This window comes from Papio anubis, chromosome 7, assembly GCF_008728515.1.
Source record: "Papio anubis isolate 15944 chromosome 7, Panubis1.0, whole genome shotgun sequence".
Lineage (NCBI taxonomy): Eukaryota > Metazoa > Chordata > Mammalia > Primates > Cercopithecidae > Papio > Papio anubis.
This window is the reverse complement of record NC_044982.1, coordinates 25,586,445-25,606,830: the sequence shown is the minus strand read 5'-3', so window position 1 is coordinate 25,606,830 and position 20,386 is coordinate 25,586,445. Positions and strand designations below refer to the sequence as shown.

The window sequence follows — 20,386 nt, the reverse complement described above, 5'->3', positions numbered from 1 at the left end:
AATATACTGATAAAAATTAATTAAAAGATTTGAACATAATTTACAAACTTGATTATATTGACTTATAAAAAATATTGTATCCAACAACTGCAGAGTATATATTCTTTTCAAGGACACATGGAACATTTGCTAAAATTGACCACATGTGGGGCCATAAAAGTAAGTCTCAATAGATTACAAAAAAAAATTAAAATCAGCATGTAAATAACCTAACTTCTAAATAACTCTGACTTCCAATTAACCATAGGATTAAGGAAGAAATCATAATAAACATTAGAAAATAATTTTAACTAAATGATAATAAAAATATGACGTATCAATACCTGTGGGATGAGTCAAAGTCATGCTCAGAAGAAAACATATAGCCTTAAGACAACATATATTAGAAAAGAAGGCTAAAAATAAATCATTTATGTATCCTTCATAAGAAGTTTATAACAGAGCAGTACATTAAAACCAAAGAAAGTAAAATAACACTGAGGCCCAGGAAGGCTGAGGATCCCCAGTACAGTAAAGACAACAATAGTCTACAAAATTGAAAACCAAATCTTCTGACTCCAAATGTGATATCCACTTATCAAACCATTTTGCTTCTTTGCCCCCTCACCAAAAATAAAATCAATTAATTTGTAGTGAAGTCCTATATAAACCCTACTGATCTTAAAAGCAGTCATTTCGTTGTTGTTGTTGTTTTGTTTTTGTTTTTGTTTTTGAGACAGAGTCTCGCTCTGTCACCCAGGCTGGAGGGCAGTAGTGTGATCTTGGCTCACTGCAAGCTCCGCCTCCCAGGTTCACGCCATTCTCCTGCCTCAGCCTCCCAAGGAGCTGGGACTACAGGCGCCCGCCACCACTCCCGGCTAATTTTTTGTATTTTCAGTAGAGACGGGGTTTCACCCTGTTAGCCAGGATGGTCTCGATCTCGTGACCTCGTGATCCACCTGCCTTGGCCTCCCGAAGCACTGGGATTACAGGCATGAGCCACCGTGCCCGGCCTCATTTTGTTTTTATTATGACCTTTTTTCTCACAAAGATTCCAGTTGTTATTTATAAATTTTTTTAAGTAAATATTCAGTTGTCTACTCTGAGCAAAAGTGTTAACTTCCTAAACCAAAGGAAACTATTAAATACAGTAATTAAAAAGAGAATGAGTTTAAAAATAAATTATTAAAAGACCATTTGCTTATATACTTGAGATATTGAGAATCTAATATCTTAAAAATTTAAAGAATAATGTACCTTATATTCTTCAAATGTTTCTCATATGTATCTGACATTATTGTCTGCAAATGGTTTTGGTTAATAGAAAAGATTAGTGAAGATTTTTGCATGCATGTCACCCAAATGTTTAATACATTTGTTTTATAATCATTTATTAAGCAGTGACTATATACAAAGCATTATCACTTTCATGAGAAAAATAGAGCTGAAAGATCACTCATCTTTGCTCAAGGAATTGAGAATGGTTTTGTGGGTATAAGGCATGAAACTGAGTATCAGTATAGAATGATTTGTTTAATTTATACACCACATAAGTACCATCAACCAAACTTTCCTGGGATTCCTCAGTATAGAATTAAAGCCCTCAGATTTGTTGAGGAAAGAGAGCTCTTTATTGTGTTGGATTTGCTGCAAGGATAGATATGTAGGTACTAAACTTATGAATAGACATTTCAAATGCCATTGCATATTGCCAGCATTATTGAAAAGCTCCAATGAGGACTACATCAGCAGTAAAATAACACAATGTTATTCCATTTCCAAAGTGTGTTTTCTTTCTAAGCTGCCCTTCGAAACCGACTTTTTTTGGTCCTGTGACTTGGTAAATAGAAAGCTGAGCAGTTAGTTTACCATTGCCACTTCTAATTATCCCTACCAGTACCTGTCCAGTCTTACGAAGCTCTATATACATCCTCTGAGATGGCTTCCCAATTCACGTTTAGATTTTGTTCTGTGATATGAATTAGAGTATTAGAACGTAAGCACTCTTTAGTCTAAAGCTGGCTCCTTGTGAATTTGGCCTAAAGGCCTCTCTGTACACAGTGAACTATAACCTAACTGGGTATGTGAACAGACCACAGACCATAACTTACTTTTTTACCAATCACTGAGTTTCTGCCAATCACAGGTGACCAATTGTTCAAACAATGTTCAAATAAGGCAAATACTGAGCTATAACCAATCCAGCTGCTTCTATACCTCACTTCTGTTTTCTGTATATCACCTTCTTTCCACTCCCACCTCCAGAAATTCTCTATCACACAGCAGCACCAGAGTCTCTCTGAACCTATTCTGGTTAGGGGGCTGCCTGATTCATGAATTATTCTTTGCTCAATTAAACTGTTAAATTTATCTAACATTTTCATCTTAACAGTACTGACATTAGGTCTGTGACCTAGAACTGTCACTCCAAACAAAAAGCTATTCATTCAATAACTACAGTATGTTTAACACAGTTAAACCTGTGACCACTGCATCTTAAAAGGCCATATGCAAGATTCAAAATAGTAGATCATTCTGTTCTTATACATACCCTCTTCCCTTGGCCTCTGTGATATCACAATCCTGGTTGGACTCCTACCATGCTGGTCAGTCTTTCCTATCATCTTTTGCTGGCTGCTTCCCCTTCCCCACTTAAAATTATTGGGTTTTCACATGGCCCAATCCTGTGTCGTCTTCTCTTTTCACTCTACCTTCTCCTGCTATGTGATCTTATCTAACAATTCCCAAATTTATATATCTAGTTCAGGCCTTCCTTCTTAGTGTTGGTATATACCTGTTGGTCTATTTGACCTCTCTTCCCAGATGTCTTACACATATCTCACATTTTATATCCAAAACTGAAATCTTAATGGTCCTCCTGAAATCTACTACTCCTGTGTATGTTGAGTCAATAAATGGCAACTTCCTTCATCCTGATGCAAATCCCAGATACCTGAGAGGTATCACTATACCTTCTTTCCTCATCACCCACTTCTACTCCTTCACCATGTCCTGTTGATTCTACTACCCTAATACACAGAAAATGTATCCTCTTCCTCTCCACTGCCACCAACCTTATTTAAGCCACCATCATCTCTTGCTTGAACTATAATAATTTTATATCTTAACTCCAATTGAGTATTTCCAGTTGATCTCCTCTAATTCAGTATCTTCACAGCAGCCAGAATGATTTTTCTTGAATAAAATCCAAATATCTTAACATCCAGGCCCACAAGTTCAGCTGGTTCCTGCCCACCTCTGTGTTCTCATCATGCTCCACTCCTGCACACCTGTGTTCTTTGGTTTTTTAAACAATCCAAGATCTTTCTCATCTCAGGGTATTCACATGCTTTTGCCTCTGCCTAGAAATCTATTTCTCGCCCTCTCTCTGCCTAGTTAACTCTACTGATTATTTTTTCAGCCTAATTATGACCTACACAGAGACACATACCCTTCGGGCCACTCCTGCATTTAAATTAGATCCCCATTTGAATCTATCCTTGAATGCTTTTTGGCCTAGAACTTACTAAAATTTATTACGACAATGCAGATATTTGATAATAAGAAGTCTCCATAAGGCAGGATGCTTTGTGTGCCATTCACCTACACCAAGCTGTGAGGAAATCAAACTAAAACGAACAAAAAAGTGAAACAATGTATTCTGAACATGGGTTTTAACAATAATGAATTGGAAGAGTAGGCTAGTCTGAATTAATGAAAAATCTGACAGAATGTTTAGTATATGCGTGTACACACACATATGCACACATATATGTTTAGCCAACCTTAATTGAGCGTTTGCCATATCCCAAGCACTACACTAATTGCTCAACACATATGTACTCATTTAATCCTCACAACAATTCTCTAAAGTAGTTACTATCATTTTACAGCCAAAACAACTGAGATTCAATAACTACATCTTTATATTTAAAATGCATTTCATGTAAACATCACAGAATTGGATCTTGCTTTTATATGCAGCCTGAAAATCTCAGCCTTTTAATTGGAGTGTTTAATCCATGACATTTATTGTAATTATTGATATGGTTGGATTTCAGTCTACCATTTTCCTATTTGCTTTGTCTTCTCTGTCTTCCTTTATCTCTCCTTTGTCTTCTTTTGGATTAATCTAGTTGTTTTTGGTTCTATTTATTAATATTGTGATCCATTGGCTTTTTAGTCCTTTGCAAATTTTTTTGATTACTCCAGAAATTATGATATGCATCCTTAACTTATCACAGTCTACCTAGAAATAATATTATATTACTCTGTAATCATGTAAGAACCTTTAGAAATTCAAATTCCATTTACCTTCTTCCATCTTTCATGCTATTGTTGTCATATATTTTATTCCTATATATGTTATAAACCTCATAACACATTATTATGTTAACTTTAATTTGAGTAAAGAAAAAAATAGTCATTTATGTACACTCAACATATTTAATATTTCCAGTGTCCCTACCCTTCTGTAGGACCAATTATTTCCCTTTAGCCCAAAAACCTTTTAGTATTTCAGTGTGGTTCTACTGGCAGCAAATTTTCTGAGGTTTCATTTACTGAAAATATATTTTATCTTAATATTTGAAAAACACTTTTGCTGAGTATAGAATTCTAGCAAAGCCATTTTTGTTTCAGCCCTTTGAAAATATCTTTCAATGTCTTCTGGCCTTCTTTTTTTCTGATCAGTAGTCATATCCATGTTGTTATTCTCCTGTAGGTAAAGTGTTTTTTCCCCTCTGGTTACTTGTAAAACTTTTTCTATATCTTTACTTTTCAACTGTTTAATCATAATATGCCTAGGTGAGGTTTTTTAATATTTATTCTGCTTAAGGTTTGCTGAACTTCATGGATTTATGGGTTGCTGGTTTGTTTAAATTTGAACATTTTTTCTAATATTTCAATAGAGAATGTTAGAAGTGATACAATGCCAGTTCTAGTCCCAGTCTTTAAGAGAACTGGCAGCTTTCACTTTATATCCTTGGAACCCTGAACAACCATGTAAGATGTCCAACTGCACTGATGGAGAGACCATGTGGGAAGATCCTGAGATCCTGGGATGGAGAAGAGCCTAGCTGAGCCTAACCTTCTAGCAATTCCCATCAAAAAGCCAGGCATAGAAGCACACCCTTTTGGACCCTCCAAATTGTTCCAGACACCAGCTAAATAACACCCAGTGATCCTGGTGGAGGCTACATAGAGCAGAAGAATCACCCAGCTTAGCACTGCCTGGCATCCTGATCCACAAAATTGTGAGCTATAATAAAATGTTATTTTAACCACTTAATCTGGGGTAATTTGCTATGCAACAATAGGTAGTCAGAGGAAGTAGCAATTGTATGTCAGTTAACACTGGGTAAAGGCATTGAGGATTTGTAAGAAAAAAATACAAGAATGGTAGGCTCTCCATGAGTTATTCAGCATCCTAAGTGGATATAAATCATTTCCCCTGGGTTGTAACTTCAGCGAGGATACTGTTTGGACTGAAAAGTATGCATGTAATAAAGATTTATATCTGCAAAATGATGAAACATTGGACAATTTCATTTTCTGTTGTACTTTCTCTATAAGAAAGTCAATAACATACAGACTGCTGCTGTTGTTACTCCTAGTAATAATAGTTACCGAGTTCTGAATGCCTTTTGTGGGCCCACACTTCACTAAAAGTACTTCACATACACTGTCTCACTAGTTTTTACCAAGCCTTAGTTTCTGCTATGTGAAATGAAGATGGTAATACGTACCTTGCAGAGCTCTTTCCAAAGTTTTCTTAGCTAAGACATTTCAAACTGATAATTTGAACCCAAAAATGTCTGCCTCCAAAACCACTACAATGCCATAAAATCTCCTTAATTAAAATAACTGCAATAATTAAAGAAAATGCTGACCAGGTGTGGTGGCCCACACCTATAATCTCAGCATTTTGGGAGACTGAGGCGGAAGGATGGCTTGAGCCCAGGAGTTTGAGACCAGCCTGGGAAACACAGTGAGACATCATCTCTATGAAAAATATTTTTAAAAATTAGCTGGGCACAGTGGCACTTGCCTATAGTCCCAGCTGCTCAGGAAGTTGAGGCAGGAGGATCACTTGAGCCTACGAAGTTGAGGCTGTAGTGAGCCATGATCATGCCACTACACTCCAGCCTGGGCAACAGAATGAGATCCCTATCTCAAAAGAAAAAAAAAAAAAAAAAAAAAGGCAAAGAAAAAGAAATGCTGCCCTCAGAAGAATGTTTTTGCTTTTATGTGAGTGTTCTTTGGGTTTTTTGTTTTTTGGTTTTTGGGTTTTTTTGAGACGGAGTCTTGCTCTGTCACCCAGGCTGGAGTGCAGTGGTGCAATCTCGGCTCACTGCAACCTCCACCTCCTGGGTTCAAGGGATTCTCCTGCCTCAGCCTCCCAAGTAGCTAGGACTACAGGTGTGTGCCATCATGCCCAGCTAATTTTTTGTATTTTTAGTAGAGATGGGATTTCACCATGTTAACCAGAATGGTCTCAATCTCCTGACCTCATGATCCTCCTGCCTCATCCTCCCAAAGTCCTGGGATTATAGGCGTGAGCCACTGTGCCCGGCCTATCTGAGTTTTTTTAAATCAAAAATAAGTTAAAAATTTTACAACTAGGATAGGTAAAGTGTATGACTTATGCCTATAGTATAATAAGACTTTATTTTGCTGATCCACTAAGTTGAATCAAGTGGATTCATCAGAGGTTTCAAAATCACCAGCTTTAGCACCAATCCTTAAATAATCATGAAAGTAGCTGTAGGCACCTGCCAGGCAATTTAGAGAATCACTTCTATAATGTTCTACTTTTAGTGGAAAATCTGCTGATAATTTAAATTTTCTTCAATCTGCTTCAAAAATCTGAATACTTATAAACTTTCCTCAATATATCTTACTTTTTAATTTCTCAATAAATTAAAAGATGCATCAAATCATGAATATTGCCTTTCAGTTATAGATTATTTCTTTCCTCCAGTTACATTTGAAATGTTAACAATAATTCATTAATAATTATCAAAGAATTAAGACTTCTCTCATTGAAAATCCTTGATAATGTAGGAAATAATTTATTCTGTGAACTTTCATATTATAGATTAATATGAAAAGTAAGTGCCAGTCTAACAGTCAGGGCTTTAGAAGCTAAGGATCTAATGTATACCAAGAGCTTTGACAGACTTTTAACTTTTGACCCAGTAATTCCACTTCTATACATTTTCCGTAAGAAAATAGAGTAGTGAAAAAAAGTTAATGTAAAAAAGCCATTTGTTTCAGAGTTAATTATTTATAATAGACAGAATTTGGAAAGGACTTAAATGCTTAGCTAAGAGAATGGTCAAATATGACATACTAGCCAGGTGTGGTGGCATGAGCCTTTAGTCCTAGCTACTTGGGAGACTGAGGTGGGAAGGTTGGCTGAGGTCAGGGATTTGAGGCTGTAGTGCACTATGACCCTGCCTGTGAATAGTGATTGCTCTCCAGCCTGGGCAGCATAGCATGACCCTAACTTGTAAAGAAAAAATCTGTTGCTATAGACAATTTAATCACATAAGAAAAGCCTTTGTCATTATGTTATTTATATATATATGTGTGTGTGTGTATATATATATACAGACAGAAAAAAATAGTTTTTCTCTGTATTATCAAATGATGGGAAATTTTTTTTACATTTAACAGCTTATTATAGAGGATATTACAAAAGATAGAGACGAAGATTTGCCTAGGGTGAAGTATGGGGGAGGGGCGCAGAGCTTCCACACCCTCCCTTGGCACACCACCCTCCAGGAGGATGGTCAGCTGTCAGAAAATTCATTTCCTTTTTGTATGAATGTGTTTCAAAGTTTTTACAATAAATATATATTACCTCTATAGTCAGATGAAATAAACTTTTTAAAGATCAATATGCATTACACTGGAAATTAATACTTGATGTTAAGATACATCAGTAATGTATTATGTGATAGAACCCTGTCCTAAAATGCTACCTTAAAATTAATTTACGTATTTATTAGTCTCTCTTTTCACCTGGGGATTGTATAGCACTTAAAGAATTTATAGTAACAAAATGATGGCTTGGGCAATGTATACATACCTTGTTTTTAAAATAAATAGCAACTATTTCCTTATATCACCCAGAGTATGCAGTAAAGTGCACCTAATAGATGGCCAGTAATTATTCACTTATATTCTAATTAATCTCTTCCCACTCCACCCACTTGAGTGAGCAAACCTAGGCAAAATCAAGGTGACTGCCTTCCATTTTTCTGAACTATAGGTGAGGCAGGAAATTAAATAAAAATAAAATTAAAAAGAAAGAGAAATAAGCTTTCCTATATTAGGCTGACTTGTCCCAGAGGCAGCAACAGGCATAGCCCAGACCCAGGAAAAGTCTTGATAATATGGTCTAATGTGCTCTAGGGACTCTCCCAGCACTCCCTCTATATAGGGAGAAGAAAACAAACTTTCCTTTTTTCCATGGAATAAGTTTATGGATCCCTGTTCTCTGTAACCATTGACTTCAAGTATTCTGTTTTATCTGAGAAATACAATGAAAGTCATAAAAAGCCTGAGTAGGCCTGAACTACAGCTGCCTGGGCACCACAGTGAAGGTTATGAGAGAAACCAATGCAAGGCTCTTTAGAGCAAATCTTCTAGATAATGAACATCCAGGTTGCTCGGCAATGGTCATGTGCAATCCTGAGTTTGTCCTGCCTCTGTATCCCCACTTTCATGCCACTGTAAGCTTGCTTCAAGCTAGCCCACCCTGTTTTGTGAAATGTGTATAAAAGTCAAGTGCTGTCTTTCTTCTAGGCCCAGTCTTTGGACATCAAGTCTGCTAAGTCTGAGTGCACTCAATAATAAAGATATCCTCCTGTATATACCCCGAGATCTCTCTCTGGTCCTCCTGATCCCACAACATAGGCACTTAAAAGTAAATGGGAAAAAAATTGAAAATCAAATTGAAACAAGAGTTAAAAAGAAGCTGGGGACTAGTCAAGAGCTAGGCTTTTGGCTAATATTCTTGTTCAATTTATTGTTTTAGCTAACAATAAATTGGCTGTGGCAGCTTCTCTTCTGACATCTGAGTCTAACTGAGTCTCCTTGGTTTATGCTGGTCTGAAGTGTTCTCATCTCCTTTGGTCCCATCTAATTTTGCAGATGAAATGTAAAGTCGGCTTTTTGATTGCCCTCAAATTGTTGCCTGGCTTGGCATGCTTCTCACTCATGAACTGGGGCAGTTTAGGGTGTGGGGAAATATCTCCAGGGTGAGGAGTACAATCAAATGCCACAACCCAATGCCTGTTGAATAATTGAGTTGGAAGGGGGACACTAGGAAAATGGAAGGAAATTAGTGGTTGGAAAAAAGAAGTCTTCCTTAACAGAAGACTTTAAGTCTTCTCTTCCCCTTCTTCTGTTCCTCATTCTCTCACCTGAGAACTCCCTTCTCTCACCCTGCCGATTTCCCATATACTGTATGAGGGGTGGACTCAGGGACTGAGTGCCTGCTGCAATACTAGTTGTAACAGGAAAGCCAATTGTCCTGTGCTAGGCTTTTATTGAGAATTAATAAATGTTTCTTAGAGGAAGAAAAAAAAACCCAGAATGTAGACATGTGATTAAGTGAACCTAAATGCATGCTGAATTATTGATCTGTTGATTTGTGAAAACTGAACATTGGACAGCAGTGTTACACTTTTCATTTAAATGTTTATTTTATTTGAAATCTAATGAAGAAGAATTAGACAATGAATATTTACATATATTTTTAGTTCTGCCAGATGATATCCTTGAAACATCATTTAAAAAATAAAAAAGGCTGTATTTGAAGTCATAAGTTCTAGATAAAGGCCCAGTGTTGCCTCTAAGCGTATAACAGGAGATTATTCACTTGCCCTTTCAAAACATGTCTCCATAGTTTTGTCCGCAAAATCAGGATGATCCTTACCTGCATCACATGAGTCAGTTATGTTATTCCCTCACTAGGAGGAAATTCATACCTTCCCCCAGGTGAAAAAAAAGTACACTGTTTCTTTTTACCCTTTAATCTTCTGTATTAGTTTGTATTCATGCTGCTATGAAGAAATACCTGAGACTGGATAATTTATAAAAGAAAGAGGTTTAATTGACTCAGTTCTGCATGGCTGGGGAGGCCTCAGGAAACTTACAATAATGGCAGAAGGGGAAGCAAACAGGTTCTTTCTCACATGGCAGTAGGAAAGAGACGTGCAAAGCAAAGTGGGGTAGAGCCCCTTATGAAACCATCAGATCTCATGAAAACTCACTCACTATCATCAGAACAGCATGGGGGAACCACCCTATGATCTGGTCACCTCCCACGAGGCCTGTCCCCCAACATGTGGGGATTACAATTTGGATTACAATTCAAGATGAGATTTAGGTCCTTCCCACAGAGCCAGACCATAGCGGATTACAAATTTGGATTTTACTAATTCAAGATGATGATTTAAGAGCCTTGCACATCTCCCCTAACACATGGGGATTACAGATTTGGATTACAATTCAAGATGCAGATTTAGGTCAGCCTATCTGGGCATATATTTTAATGTTATTTTTTATATAGAATATATCAAGCTTTACTTTTTTGTTTTTAAAGTTTGAGATTTTTTGCATCCTCTTTATTACATTTTTTTGATTGAGATAAAATAAAAAGTGAAAATTACACATTCCTTCTTTTTAAACCTATCTACTAGACGTGACCACTGTGAACTGAGTACTCTACATTTTTGGAATTTTATTTATGCTTATTAGTTTGGGCAGGTGAATTACTATAAGAAATAGACAAAAATACAGACATGTGATAGCCCTAAGTGAGTGAGGTTTACTTCTTGCTCATGGGACAGTACTGGATGGATGAGTGGGTGTGCAGAGCAGCCACCTTCAGGCAATCATCACTCAGGGCCTCAGGTTGCTCGAGGCACAGCCATCTTCAGCTCTGGAGGGCATCTCCATTCCTAGTGTGCTGAATTACAAACCGCTTTTCTTTCTTCCAATGTCTCCAGTTTTCTGGCAGCATAGCTAGCCTCCTGCACACTCAGGCCATAATTGCTTAACTCAGAATGGTGTGATTTAAATCCACCCTCACAGGCATGCTTGAAGACATTCCAATTTGAACGCTTCTTTCACCCTTCTCTGATTAGATGTTCTTTTGTACTCACTTCTGCCCTTCCTTTCCTCCTGTCTTTGAAAAGATTTTACTAGCTGCGTTTGCTTCTTATGTTACCTCTCTCGATTGATTGATTGATTGATTGAGATAGAGTCTTGCTCTGTAGCCCAGGTTGGAGTGCAGTGGCACAATCTCGGCTCACTGCAACCTCTGCCTCCCGCGTTCGAGTGATTCTCATGTCTCAGCCTCCCAAATAGCTGGAATTACAGACATAAGCCACCACGCCCGGCTAATTTTTGCATTTTTAGTAGAAACGGGGTTTCACCATGTTGCCCAGGCTGGTCTTGAACTCCTGACCTCAAGTGATCCACCTGCCTTGACCTCCCAAAGTGCTTACAGGCATGCACCACCATGCCCAGCTGTTCTCTCTCTCCATTTAGCTAAACTACTGGCAGTCTACGACCACTCCACCCCTTCTCTGCTTCAGGAGATAGTTTTCAAAAGTCACTTGTAAGCAAGTGGTGAGCTGTTGCCTTACCTCAGAAAGCAGCTTCTTTTCCTTGCTGTTTTCTTGTGAGGTCTCTGATTCATCTTTCTTCTTTGTAGCTCCTACATTTCCTTCCAGAAATCCTCTCCTCTTTCATGTTTCCTTCTCTCTCCTTGCTGCCTCTCCCACATTTCTCCTCTTCCAGCCTCCAGGTAAGTTGCCAGCCTCATTGAATCAACTGTTTCTAGCAGCTGTATTTCCTTTCCCTTTTATTCTCTACCTTTTCAGCTGACCCAGGTGGGCTGCATTTTCTTTAACTGTGATGTTCTCTCGGACCACTCACTCAAGACTACTTGTTCAACCGTAGTCCCTTGTGGAGCAATTTTCCCGACTGCAAACCCAGCTCAATTTCCAAACTCCCACACCTGGTCTACATTTGTTTGTCTCTGACAGAAGTTCAAACCCTCCTCCCCCAGTGGAAAGCTCTGGCAAGGAGTTTATGGCTCACCCTGGAAAGAGTGAACCACCTCAGCAGAGACTGATAGTCTCTAGAGGGGCAAGGTGGAAAAATTATGAGATTTTGGAGTAGGGTGGCCAACTGTCATACTTTGCTCAGGACAGAGGGAATTCCAAGGATATGGGCTTGCATTTTAAAGCCAGGATAAAAAATGAAAGATTGTCTAAAGAGGGTCTTTCCATGCAGGGTCTTGTTTGGGTAAAAATCATGACCTAGTAGTTTAGGATTTGGAAGTGAGGAGTTTTAAGATCTTGGGGTATAAACTGTTGCTGCTTTCTGTTGAAGTGTTGATGGTTCTTTGTTTCAAAAACTCTCTGTAATGAACAATAAAGCAATTTGCCTGGGCAAGAGTCTCCTGGAATAGCAGTTACGTTAATGAGGACAATGGACCAGTAAGGGTATATTATTATAGACAGTAAGCTGTGTGTTTAGGGAGGACAGGGGTAGGTGATTTCTGTTCTCAGAGTTAACTCCATCCTGTCTTTTCCAAAGTCTATTTCATAATCAGTGTCCTTAGTTGAAATATCTAGTTGAAAAAAACTAGAGGGCTTTTTCTAATTTTGCAAGAATGTCACAACATCTCCAATCCCAAGTCCCTGATGTCTGTTCTAGCTTTCATTGCACTTATGAAAATAGCAATAATAAAAACATTATTTATAGAGCCCTAACTATGTGAAGGCCAAACATAAAATCCCTCATGAATATTATTTAATCCTCACAAGAGCCCCACAAAAGAGGTGTTATTAATTGTTCCTGTTTTACAGACAGGAAAACTATGGCTCAAAGAGGCCAAAAAACTTGTCCAAGGTCATATAATCAGAAGTGGCAGAGCCAAGATTCTATCTCAAGTCCATCTGGCCATTCAGAAATAAAAGGGAATGAACTACTAATTCTTGTTACAACATGGATGAACCTCACAGATATTATGCTAAATGAAAGAAGGCAGACACAAAAGACTGCCTGTTATATGATTCCATTTATATGAAATGTCTAGATAAGGCAAATTTATAAAGACAGAAAACTGATCAGTGGTTTCTAAGCATAAAGGAGCAAGTGGAAACTAACTGCAAATGGGCCTATGGTTACTTTTATCATGGATAGAAATGTTCTAACCTGTGATGATGGTTTCACAGTTATGTAATGTTACTAAAAATCATTGAACTGTATGCCTATATACAATGTTTGAAGTTTACAGAATGTAAATTCTTTTTCAATAAAACTTTAAAAATTACAGAGGTCACATTCTAAGCTTTCTGATTGGCACCGCCAATGACTGGATGCTGGTTCCTTTAGGTGCCATTCCTAAGGAGAAATGCTAAAGGTTTACTGGGTTCTTATATACTTTTCAGGTAAGCATAAGGAATGCCTTAAACTCTTTTAGCCAATCAACCTATGTTGAATATGTTTAATTTAACGAGTGAGAGTTCATTTCTAGCAGTCACTTATTTCTCTAACTGTGCATTCTTGATCAGCATTTATATAAACCTAAGTATATAAGTTACTGACACATGATATCACACTATACATGCAGAAGAGTCTTAAATTGCTGACATGACAAAATAAACACAAGTGAACTGTGAAGACGTACCACTTCTGTACATCTGGTGTGGCAATGACAGAGCCTCACTGCCCATCTTGCTATGCTGTGATTCAGCATAAAATTCCCTCAACCTCCCACTCGAACACTCATTGTCTTGGCCAGAATACTTATAAATAATAAAGATATTTGTCTTCAACTCCTCACCAAATCATTGGAGGGTTTTTTCTTTTTTCTCTAAATCTAAAAGAAAAAAAAAAAAACCTGATACTACAATTAAGAAAAATGCAGCCCATAAATTAAAATGGGTGGAAACCAAGCCAACGACGCAAGAGAGCTGACCAGCCATTGGGTCCCCATGAGGAGACAGGAGTAGTTTGTTGTTGATGGGACCCCTGGCAGCTACAGTCCCTGGGGTACCACATAAATGCAAATTTTTCTCATGAACATTTGTTAAAACTGATTTATGTTGTTTTGTCTTTGATAAGAACAGATACGGATGTAATATAGTGACTGTGTTCCTTGTAACTTATATAGAGAAATTCGGAATACCAGGAGCTTAACTTACATAGACCCTGATGCCCTCAAAGAGCTCCCCCTGCTAAAGTTCCTGTAAGTATTAAATCCTCTCCCATCCTACTTTTTTGAGGGGGAGGGGGTAAGATTTAATGCTGTTGTCTCCCAGGAATCTCCCTAGGATGATGTGGTCCAGGTTCATTTTAATGGTGTATAGCCTGGGTCAGGGCAAGGTATCGGGTGAAACGGTCCACATTTTTTAAAACCTATTCAAAAGTCAGCACATAGTGCTGGGACCAGAGACCCGTGCCAAGAAACAGGAGAGAGAAAATGCTATTGTGTATATGTGGTCCTTAAATGTAGTATTTCAGAACAAAACAAAACAAAACTCTGAGAGCCAGTTGGTCAATTTTGTTTGAAAAGGGGTATCACAACAATATTAGAGGGGCTGTTACACAGGAAAGAAAACCACAAAGGGCAAAATGTACTTTTGTGGGGAGTGGAGGGAAAACAGAAGGGACAACAGTTTCAACCTCCCACTTCAACTGCTGGAGTGGGAGTAATAATCACTCTTCTTATCACTGCTTTGCTTTGATAACACCTTATGAGCTAACCATAAGCTCCATGAATACAGGGACCACAACATTTTTTTCCCTGTTGAGTGTTTACTGCCTAGTACAGAGAAAAATGTGTTCAGTGGATGTGTCTGTATGACCTCAGGTCCTCTGGATACCAGGTGGAAGAGTCCTTTATCCTGCCTGCATGCATTATAAAAATTAGAAAACAAAAACAGTATGAAGAAGAAAAATTTTTAAAAACTTAATCCCAATACCCCAAAATAAGCCCTACTAACATTTCAGTTCATCTTCATCCAGACCTTTAAAACAAACTTATGTAATCATAGATATCTTATGAGATATGCCTTTAAGGATGAATAGAGGGTATCCTGAACAAGAATGGGGAGAGATAGAAAAGAAATGTAGTTGAATGGAATAGCGTGATAAAGACACAAAGACAGGGATCCACAAAGCTTCTTTGGTGAACTAAAAACAGTTTTTTTTTTTTTTTTTTTTTTTTTTTCTGAGATGGAGTCTTGCTCTGTTGCCCAGGCTGGAGTGTAGAGGTGCGATCTTGGTTCACTGCAACCTCCGCCTCCCGGGTTCAAGCGATTCTCCTGCCTCAGCCTCCTGAATAGCTGGGATTACAGGTATGCACCACCATGCCCAGCTAATTTTTGTATTTTTAGTAGAGATGGGGTTTCACCATGTTGGCCAGGCTGGTCTCGACCTCCTGACCTCAGGGCATCCACCCGCCTCAGCCTCCCAAAGGGACTACAGGCATGAACCACGGCGCCCAGCCAATAGTTGCATATTGAAGAGGTGAGTGTGAGAGATGCTAAGGGAATAGAAGACACTGATGGCATATGGAGATGAAAGAATGTCTGGAAAGCCATGAAAACATATGGGATAAGACAATCACTCTTCTTATGGACTCTGAGTTTCAAATAATATAATAACCCTTTGATGTGATGATGCCCCTCTCTATGCTCTGTGGGGAACATACAGGTTTCTAAGACATTGTCCTTGCCTGCAATCTCATTGGGGAGATGTGTATGAAATTGAAAAGTGCCTCTCCTACAGAAGAATAATAGAAAGTGACAAAGGAGAGACATATACAGTGTTTGGGGGGTTGAGGTAATTAGAGAAGACATCAGAAAGAAGACCCACAGGATGGTTTTAAGGGATTTGTTTGAGGTTTTTGAAGACTAGAAAGGTCTTGGTCTAAGTATATGGACCCACTTGACTCTTGGACCTTTTTTCCTCCTACTATTCTTCGTGAGCAGCAATTACAATTGAACTAGTTTGTTTACTGTATTTCAAATATACCTTATGGAATCTCACCTCTCTCCTTAGTTATCTGGAATGTCCCTCCCATTTGCTTGTTTTGAGACCTCTGGCTCCTGCTGCCTCTTCAAATCCTATGCCTTCTTCTCTAGAAGGAGTCAAGTCTGAATTTGCCTCAGAAAGTGTATCAATAGATATAGTTTTTCTACCAGATGACTTTCCCTAAGCCTTACTGGGTAGTGTCTAGGTTTCGCTCTATGCCATGCCAAATTCTCAACAAAAAAAAAAATTCTAAATTATTCAAGTAGCTGCAACAAATGCTAAACCAACTAAATCTGGGAGGCATCAGGAGCCTGAGAATTTTTGTGTGCATGGTGTTTTATGCATGTCTTTTAATCTTAACATTTTTCTGCAGATGATATAAACTTTGGAAGGTGGAGACGTTGTGTTTAATTGGTTCCCTTCCTTTTCTGGACACTTTCTTTTTTGAGATAGAGTCTCACTCTGTCACCCAGGCTGGAGTGCAGTGGCGTGATCTCAGCTCACCGCAACCTCTGCCTCCCAGGTTCAAGCGATTCTCATACCTCAGCCTCCCAAGTAGCTGGGATTACAGGCATACGTCAACACACGCAGCTAATTTTTGTATTTTTAGTAGAGACAGGGTTTCACCATGTTGGCCAGGCTAGTCTTGAATTCCTGGACTCAAGTGATCCACCTGCCTTGACCTCCCAAAGTGTTGGGATTACAGGTGTGAGCCACCGTGCAAGGCCCTTTGGACATTTTTTTTTTTTAATGGTACTGCTATAATGGTACTCTCAGGTCACTGCTGTAGGAAAGCTATTCTTGGCAAAATAACAGCACAATATAATGTAGAGCTTGAAAGATGAAGCTGGCTTAAAGTCATATCTTCCTGTCCCATCCTCTTCTTAGCCCTTCACAAACGCACACATAATTTTTTCCAATTAAACAAGAAAATCACACACACACACACACACACACACACACACACACACACACGAAAACTGAATTTATATTTCTAGTAATCACAGTTAAAACAATCTCCAGACTATTCTAAGCCAAGCAGATGTATTGACATTGGTGGACTGGATTAATGATTGTGCCTTGGGGGAATATCATCTCATCCAACCATCAGAATTTGCCCATAGTAACTCAGATATTTAGTGAAGAAGTTGGGCATTTGACTACAGGCTGACTTTAGAACCCATGCTTTCAGCTCTTACATCATTCTTCTTCCTATGTGTTGATATTTTTACCTAAATTCTATGCTTTTTTTTCCCTCTTTTTTCATTAATTTAGTGGCATTTTCAACACTGGACTTAAAATGTTCCCTGACCTGACCAAAGTTTATTCCACTGATATATTCTTTATACTGTAAGTATGCACACGTGCCATGTTTGACAATATTTTGTTTGTCACTGACAAGAACTAAAATACAGTCATGGGGGTTGGTTGAAGCTAAGTAAAGCAATTGTTTCAAGGAGTAAGCAGTGATCACCTGTGACTACACTGGCATGAAGTAAGGCAAGGACTGAGAAATAACCCCTGGCTTTAGCAATGTGGGTTGTTGGTGACTCTGCCAAGAACAGTTCCAGTGGAGTGCTGGTTGGAGTGGGCTCAAGGGAGATTTGGGTAGAGAGAATTAGAAAGAGTTACCATAATTAACTCCTTTGAGAGGTTTACTATTAAAAGGAGCAGAAAATAGCTCAGTAATTGGAGGATATTGAGTCAGGGGAAAAGATTGTGTTTGTGTGTTTTTGTTTTTAAATGGAAGAAATTATGCGATGTTTCTTTGCCAATGGGAATGGTTGAATAGAAGGAATATTGGATGATAACTATGATACCTTACTTTTCATATAGTTTTAATAGTTTTTTAAATACTTTCTCCACACATGACATTTGCTCCTCTCAGTCACCTTATAAGGTATAAAACAAAGTTATTGCTTTTCCATTTATGAATGAGGAAACTGAGGAATAGAAACCTCAAGTGAGTTTGCCTGAGCAGTGTCTCAAAGGACAGTCAGGAGTGGTTACTCAAATTACTGCCTGTGACCTTTGATTGGCAGCCATGTGCCCTTTTTCAAAGCTGGTGACACGGGTCAGTTGTCTTACTAATTGTATAGGAATGAAAGGACATAGGGCAGAGAGAATTACAAGTTGCGTTTGCATCAAAAAGTCAGCAAAAGGTAGAATGATAAGCTTCAAACTCTTGGGGTTTTGCTAGAAAAGAAAAGTGATCATACTTCTTTGTTGCAAACGAGCTCAGTTGAAAATGTAAGCAATATTCCAGACACTAGGCTGGCATAGAAAGGTTCTCCAGGAGCCTGGCGAAGTTTGGCAAGTGAAGGACATTTTAGAAATACTCATTAGATAAAATCGTTTAAGCCTTTTATCCTGACCTTCTTAAAGGTCCATGCATGTAGAAAACTCTAGTTGTTGTGGACAAAGTGTTGCCGATTCGGGAGAAGCCTCTGAAATCCATCTGCCTCCCTCGAGATGAGGATTAAGTCAGGGACCTCCACCCACACCTAAAGCTCTCCCTTACCCCACACTTGGGCTCCAGGTGCATGTCATCTAGGACAGCTCTCACCACCTCACCAGACCTCTGAGCCACTAGTGGTTAAGAAGGGTCAGTGAAACTTAAAAAGAAATAAGATTAAGCTCTATTGTGTCCTGTTATTTATTTAAGTGCATATGTGCAGCAAGACTCCTGCTCCAGGAGGAAAACAGTTTTTCATTAAGTGTTTTTGTCCCTCTCTCGCAGTGAAATTACAGACAACCCTTACATGACGTCAATCCCTGTGAATGCTTTTCAGGGACTATGCAATGAAACCTTGACACTGTGAGTATTACCAGTTCTACTCCCTCCATCAACTAAATTCTATTTTGAGCCATTTTCATATGTTTACAGACCATCCAAGAGCCGTACTGCCGTATCGTATATATTCTATAGAGTACAAAGTGTTTTATATAATTAAATAAGAGTATTGTCTTGTGGGATGGTACTCTGTAGACTACAAAAGAGTTTAGGTAACAAGATAAGAGGATTCCATTAGGGCAGTGGTTGGTGCATTTTTCACGTGAAGGACCAGTTAGGCGTTACAGACCGTGCAACCTCTGTAGGAACTGGTCAACTCTGGCACTGTGTGGCAAAAACAGCCGTACTCCATACATACACTAATGAGCATGTCTGTATTCCAATAAAACTCTATTTATAGAAGCAGGCAGTGGACTAGATTTGGCCTGCAGGTCTTATGGAATAATCATCTGTATCCAAGTATCCCCATTCTACAGAAGAAGAACTGGGGTTTAAGCAAATTGAAGTGACTTTCCCAAGATCACTGAGTTAAAAAAAATGTGGTGCCATTAAGGGCTTTATAAATTCTGCACTCGCACTTTTACTCAGTAATCACAAACTGTCATTAAGCTCCTGTAAGGGAATATTACATAGAAAGCACAGTGCTGCTATAGGTCAGCATTTTTCCAGAGCTTGAATGGGGGCAAAGCCCTTTACACGGTCAAAAATAGATGCTTAATTAGGGATATTCACAAAATGTTCTAAAGGAGAAGATCTAATAGAGGCATAAAGGATAAGTTAATTCTCTAAGCTGGTAGAAAATTCCTCTCTCATTGTATAAGCCACAAAGTAGAGTTGGAGCTACCTCTGTGGGATCTCCTCTCTATTTTCAGGACCACTGCCCCAGTTCAAGCCTGGTGAAGTTTTTGCCTGGATTGTCACCCCAGTTTCATTTCTCTGCTCACACTAAAGTTGGGGTGGGGGTCTTTATCAGATAAAACCTGATGAAATTACTCCCCAGAAAAATGGATCCAAGCTTCACACAGTTCTTCTAAGGAGCTATTTTCTGAGCCATTCCTAGTTTATCAATTTGGGCCCACTGAAGTTGCCTCGACTTTGGGAAAAGTGGAGCATTTTGGCTGCTCCTTCTCATCACAACCTGGTGAGAGGTCTCTTGAAAAGACAAACGAAGCTCCTTCTCAGTCATAATTTCTTCTTAATATGCAGAAAAGATCCAGGCTTTTAGCCTGCTCAGCCCCGAACCTCAAAGCCATTTACTTCCTCGGTAAAGCTTTCCATTGTGCCATATGGTGCTCATCATAGGAAACTCCTATATGCTAAACTTTTTCTTTTTCTTTTTTTTTTTTTTTTTTTTTTTTGAGACGGAGTCTCGCTCTGTCGCCCAGGCTGGAGTGCAGTGGCACGATCTTGGCTTACTGAAAGCTCCGCCTCCCAGGTTCATGCCATTCTCCTGCCTCAGCCTCCTGAGTAGCTGGGACTACAGGCGCCCGCCACCACACCCAGCTAATTTTTTTTATTTTTACTAGAGACCGTGTTTCACCG

The 20,386-nt window shown here is 38.8% G+C and overlaps 1 protein-coding gene across 3 annotated transcripts in view; it reads left to right on the top strand.

Moving 5' to 3' along the window:
* TSHR (thyroid stimulating hormone receptor) overlaps positions 1-20,386 on the top strand; it is a 177,298-nt gene that overhangs the window by 113,389 nt on the left and 43,523 nt on the right. For all 3 annotated transcript variants that reach the window (XM_003902127.4, XM_031669043.1, XM_009212070.4), the window contains 3 exons: positions 14,186-14,260; positions 17,326-17,400; positions 18,791-18,868. In XM_003902127.4, coding sequence (XP_003902176.2) covers positions 14,186-14,260; positions 17,326-17,400; positions 18,791-18,868 — 228 coding nt within the window. The remainder of the gene's footprint in view (positions 1-14,185; positions 14,261-17,325; positions 17,401-18,790; positions 18,869-20,386) is intronic.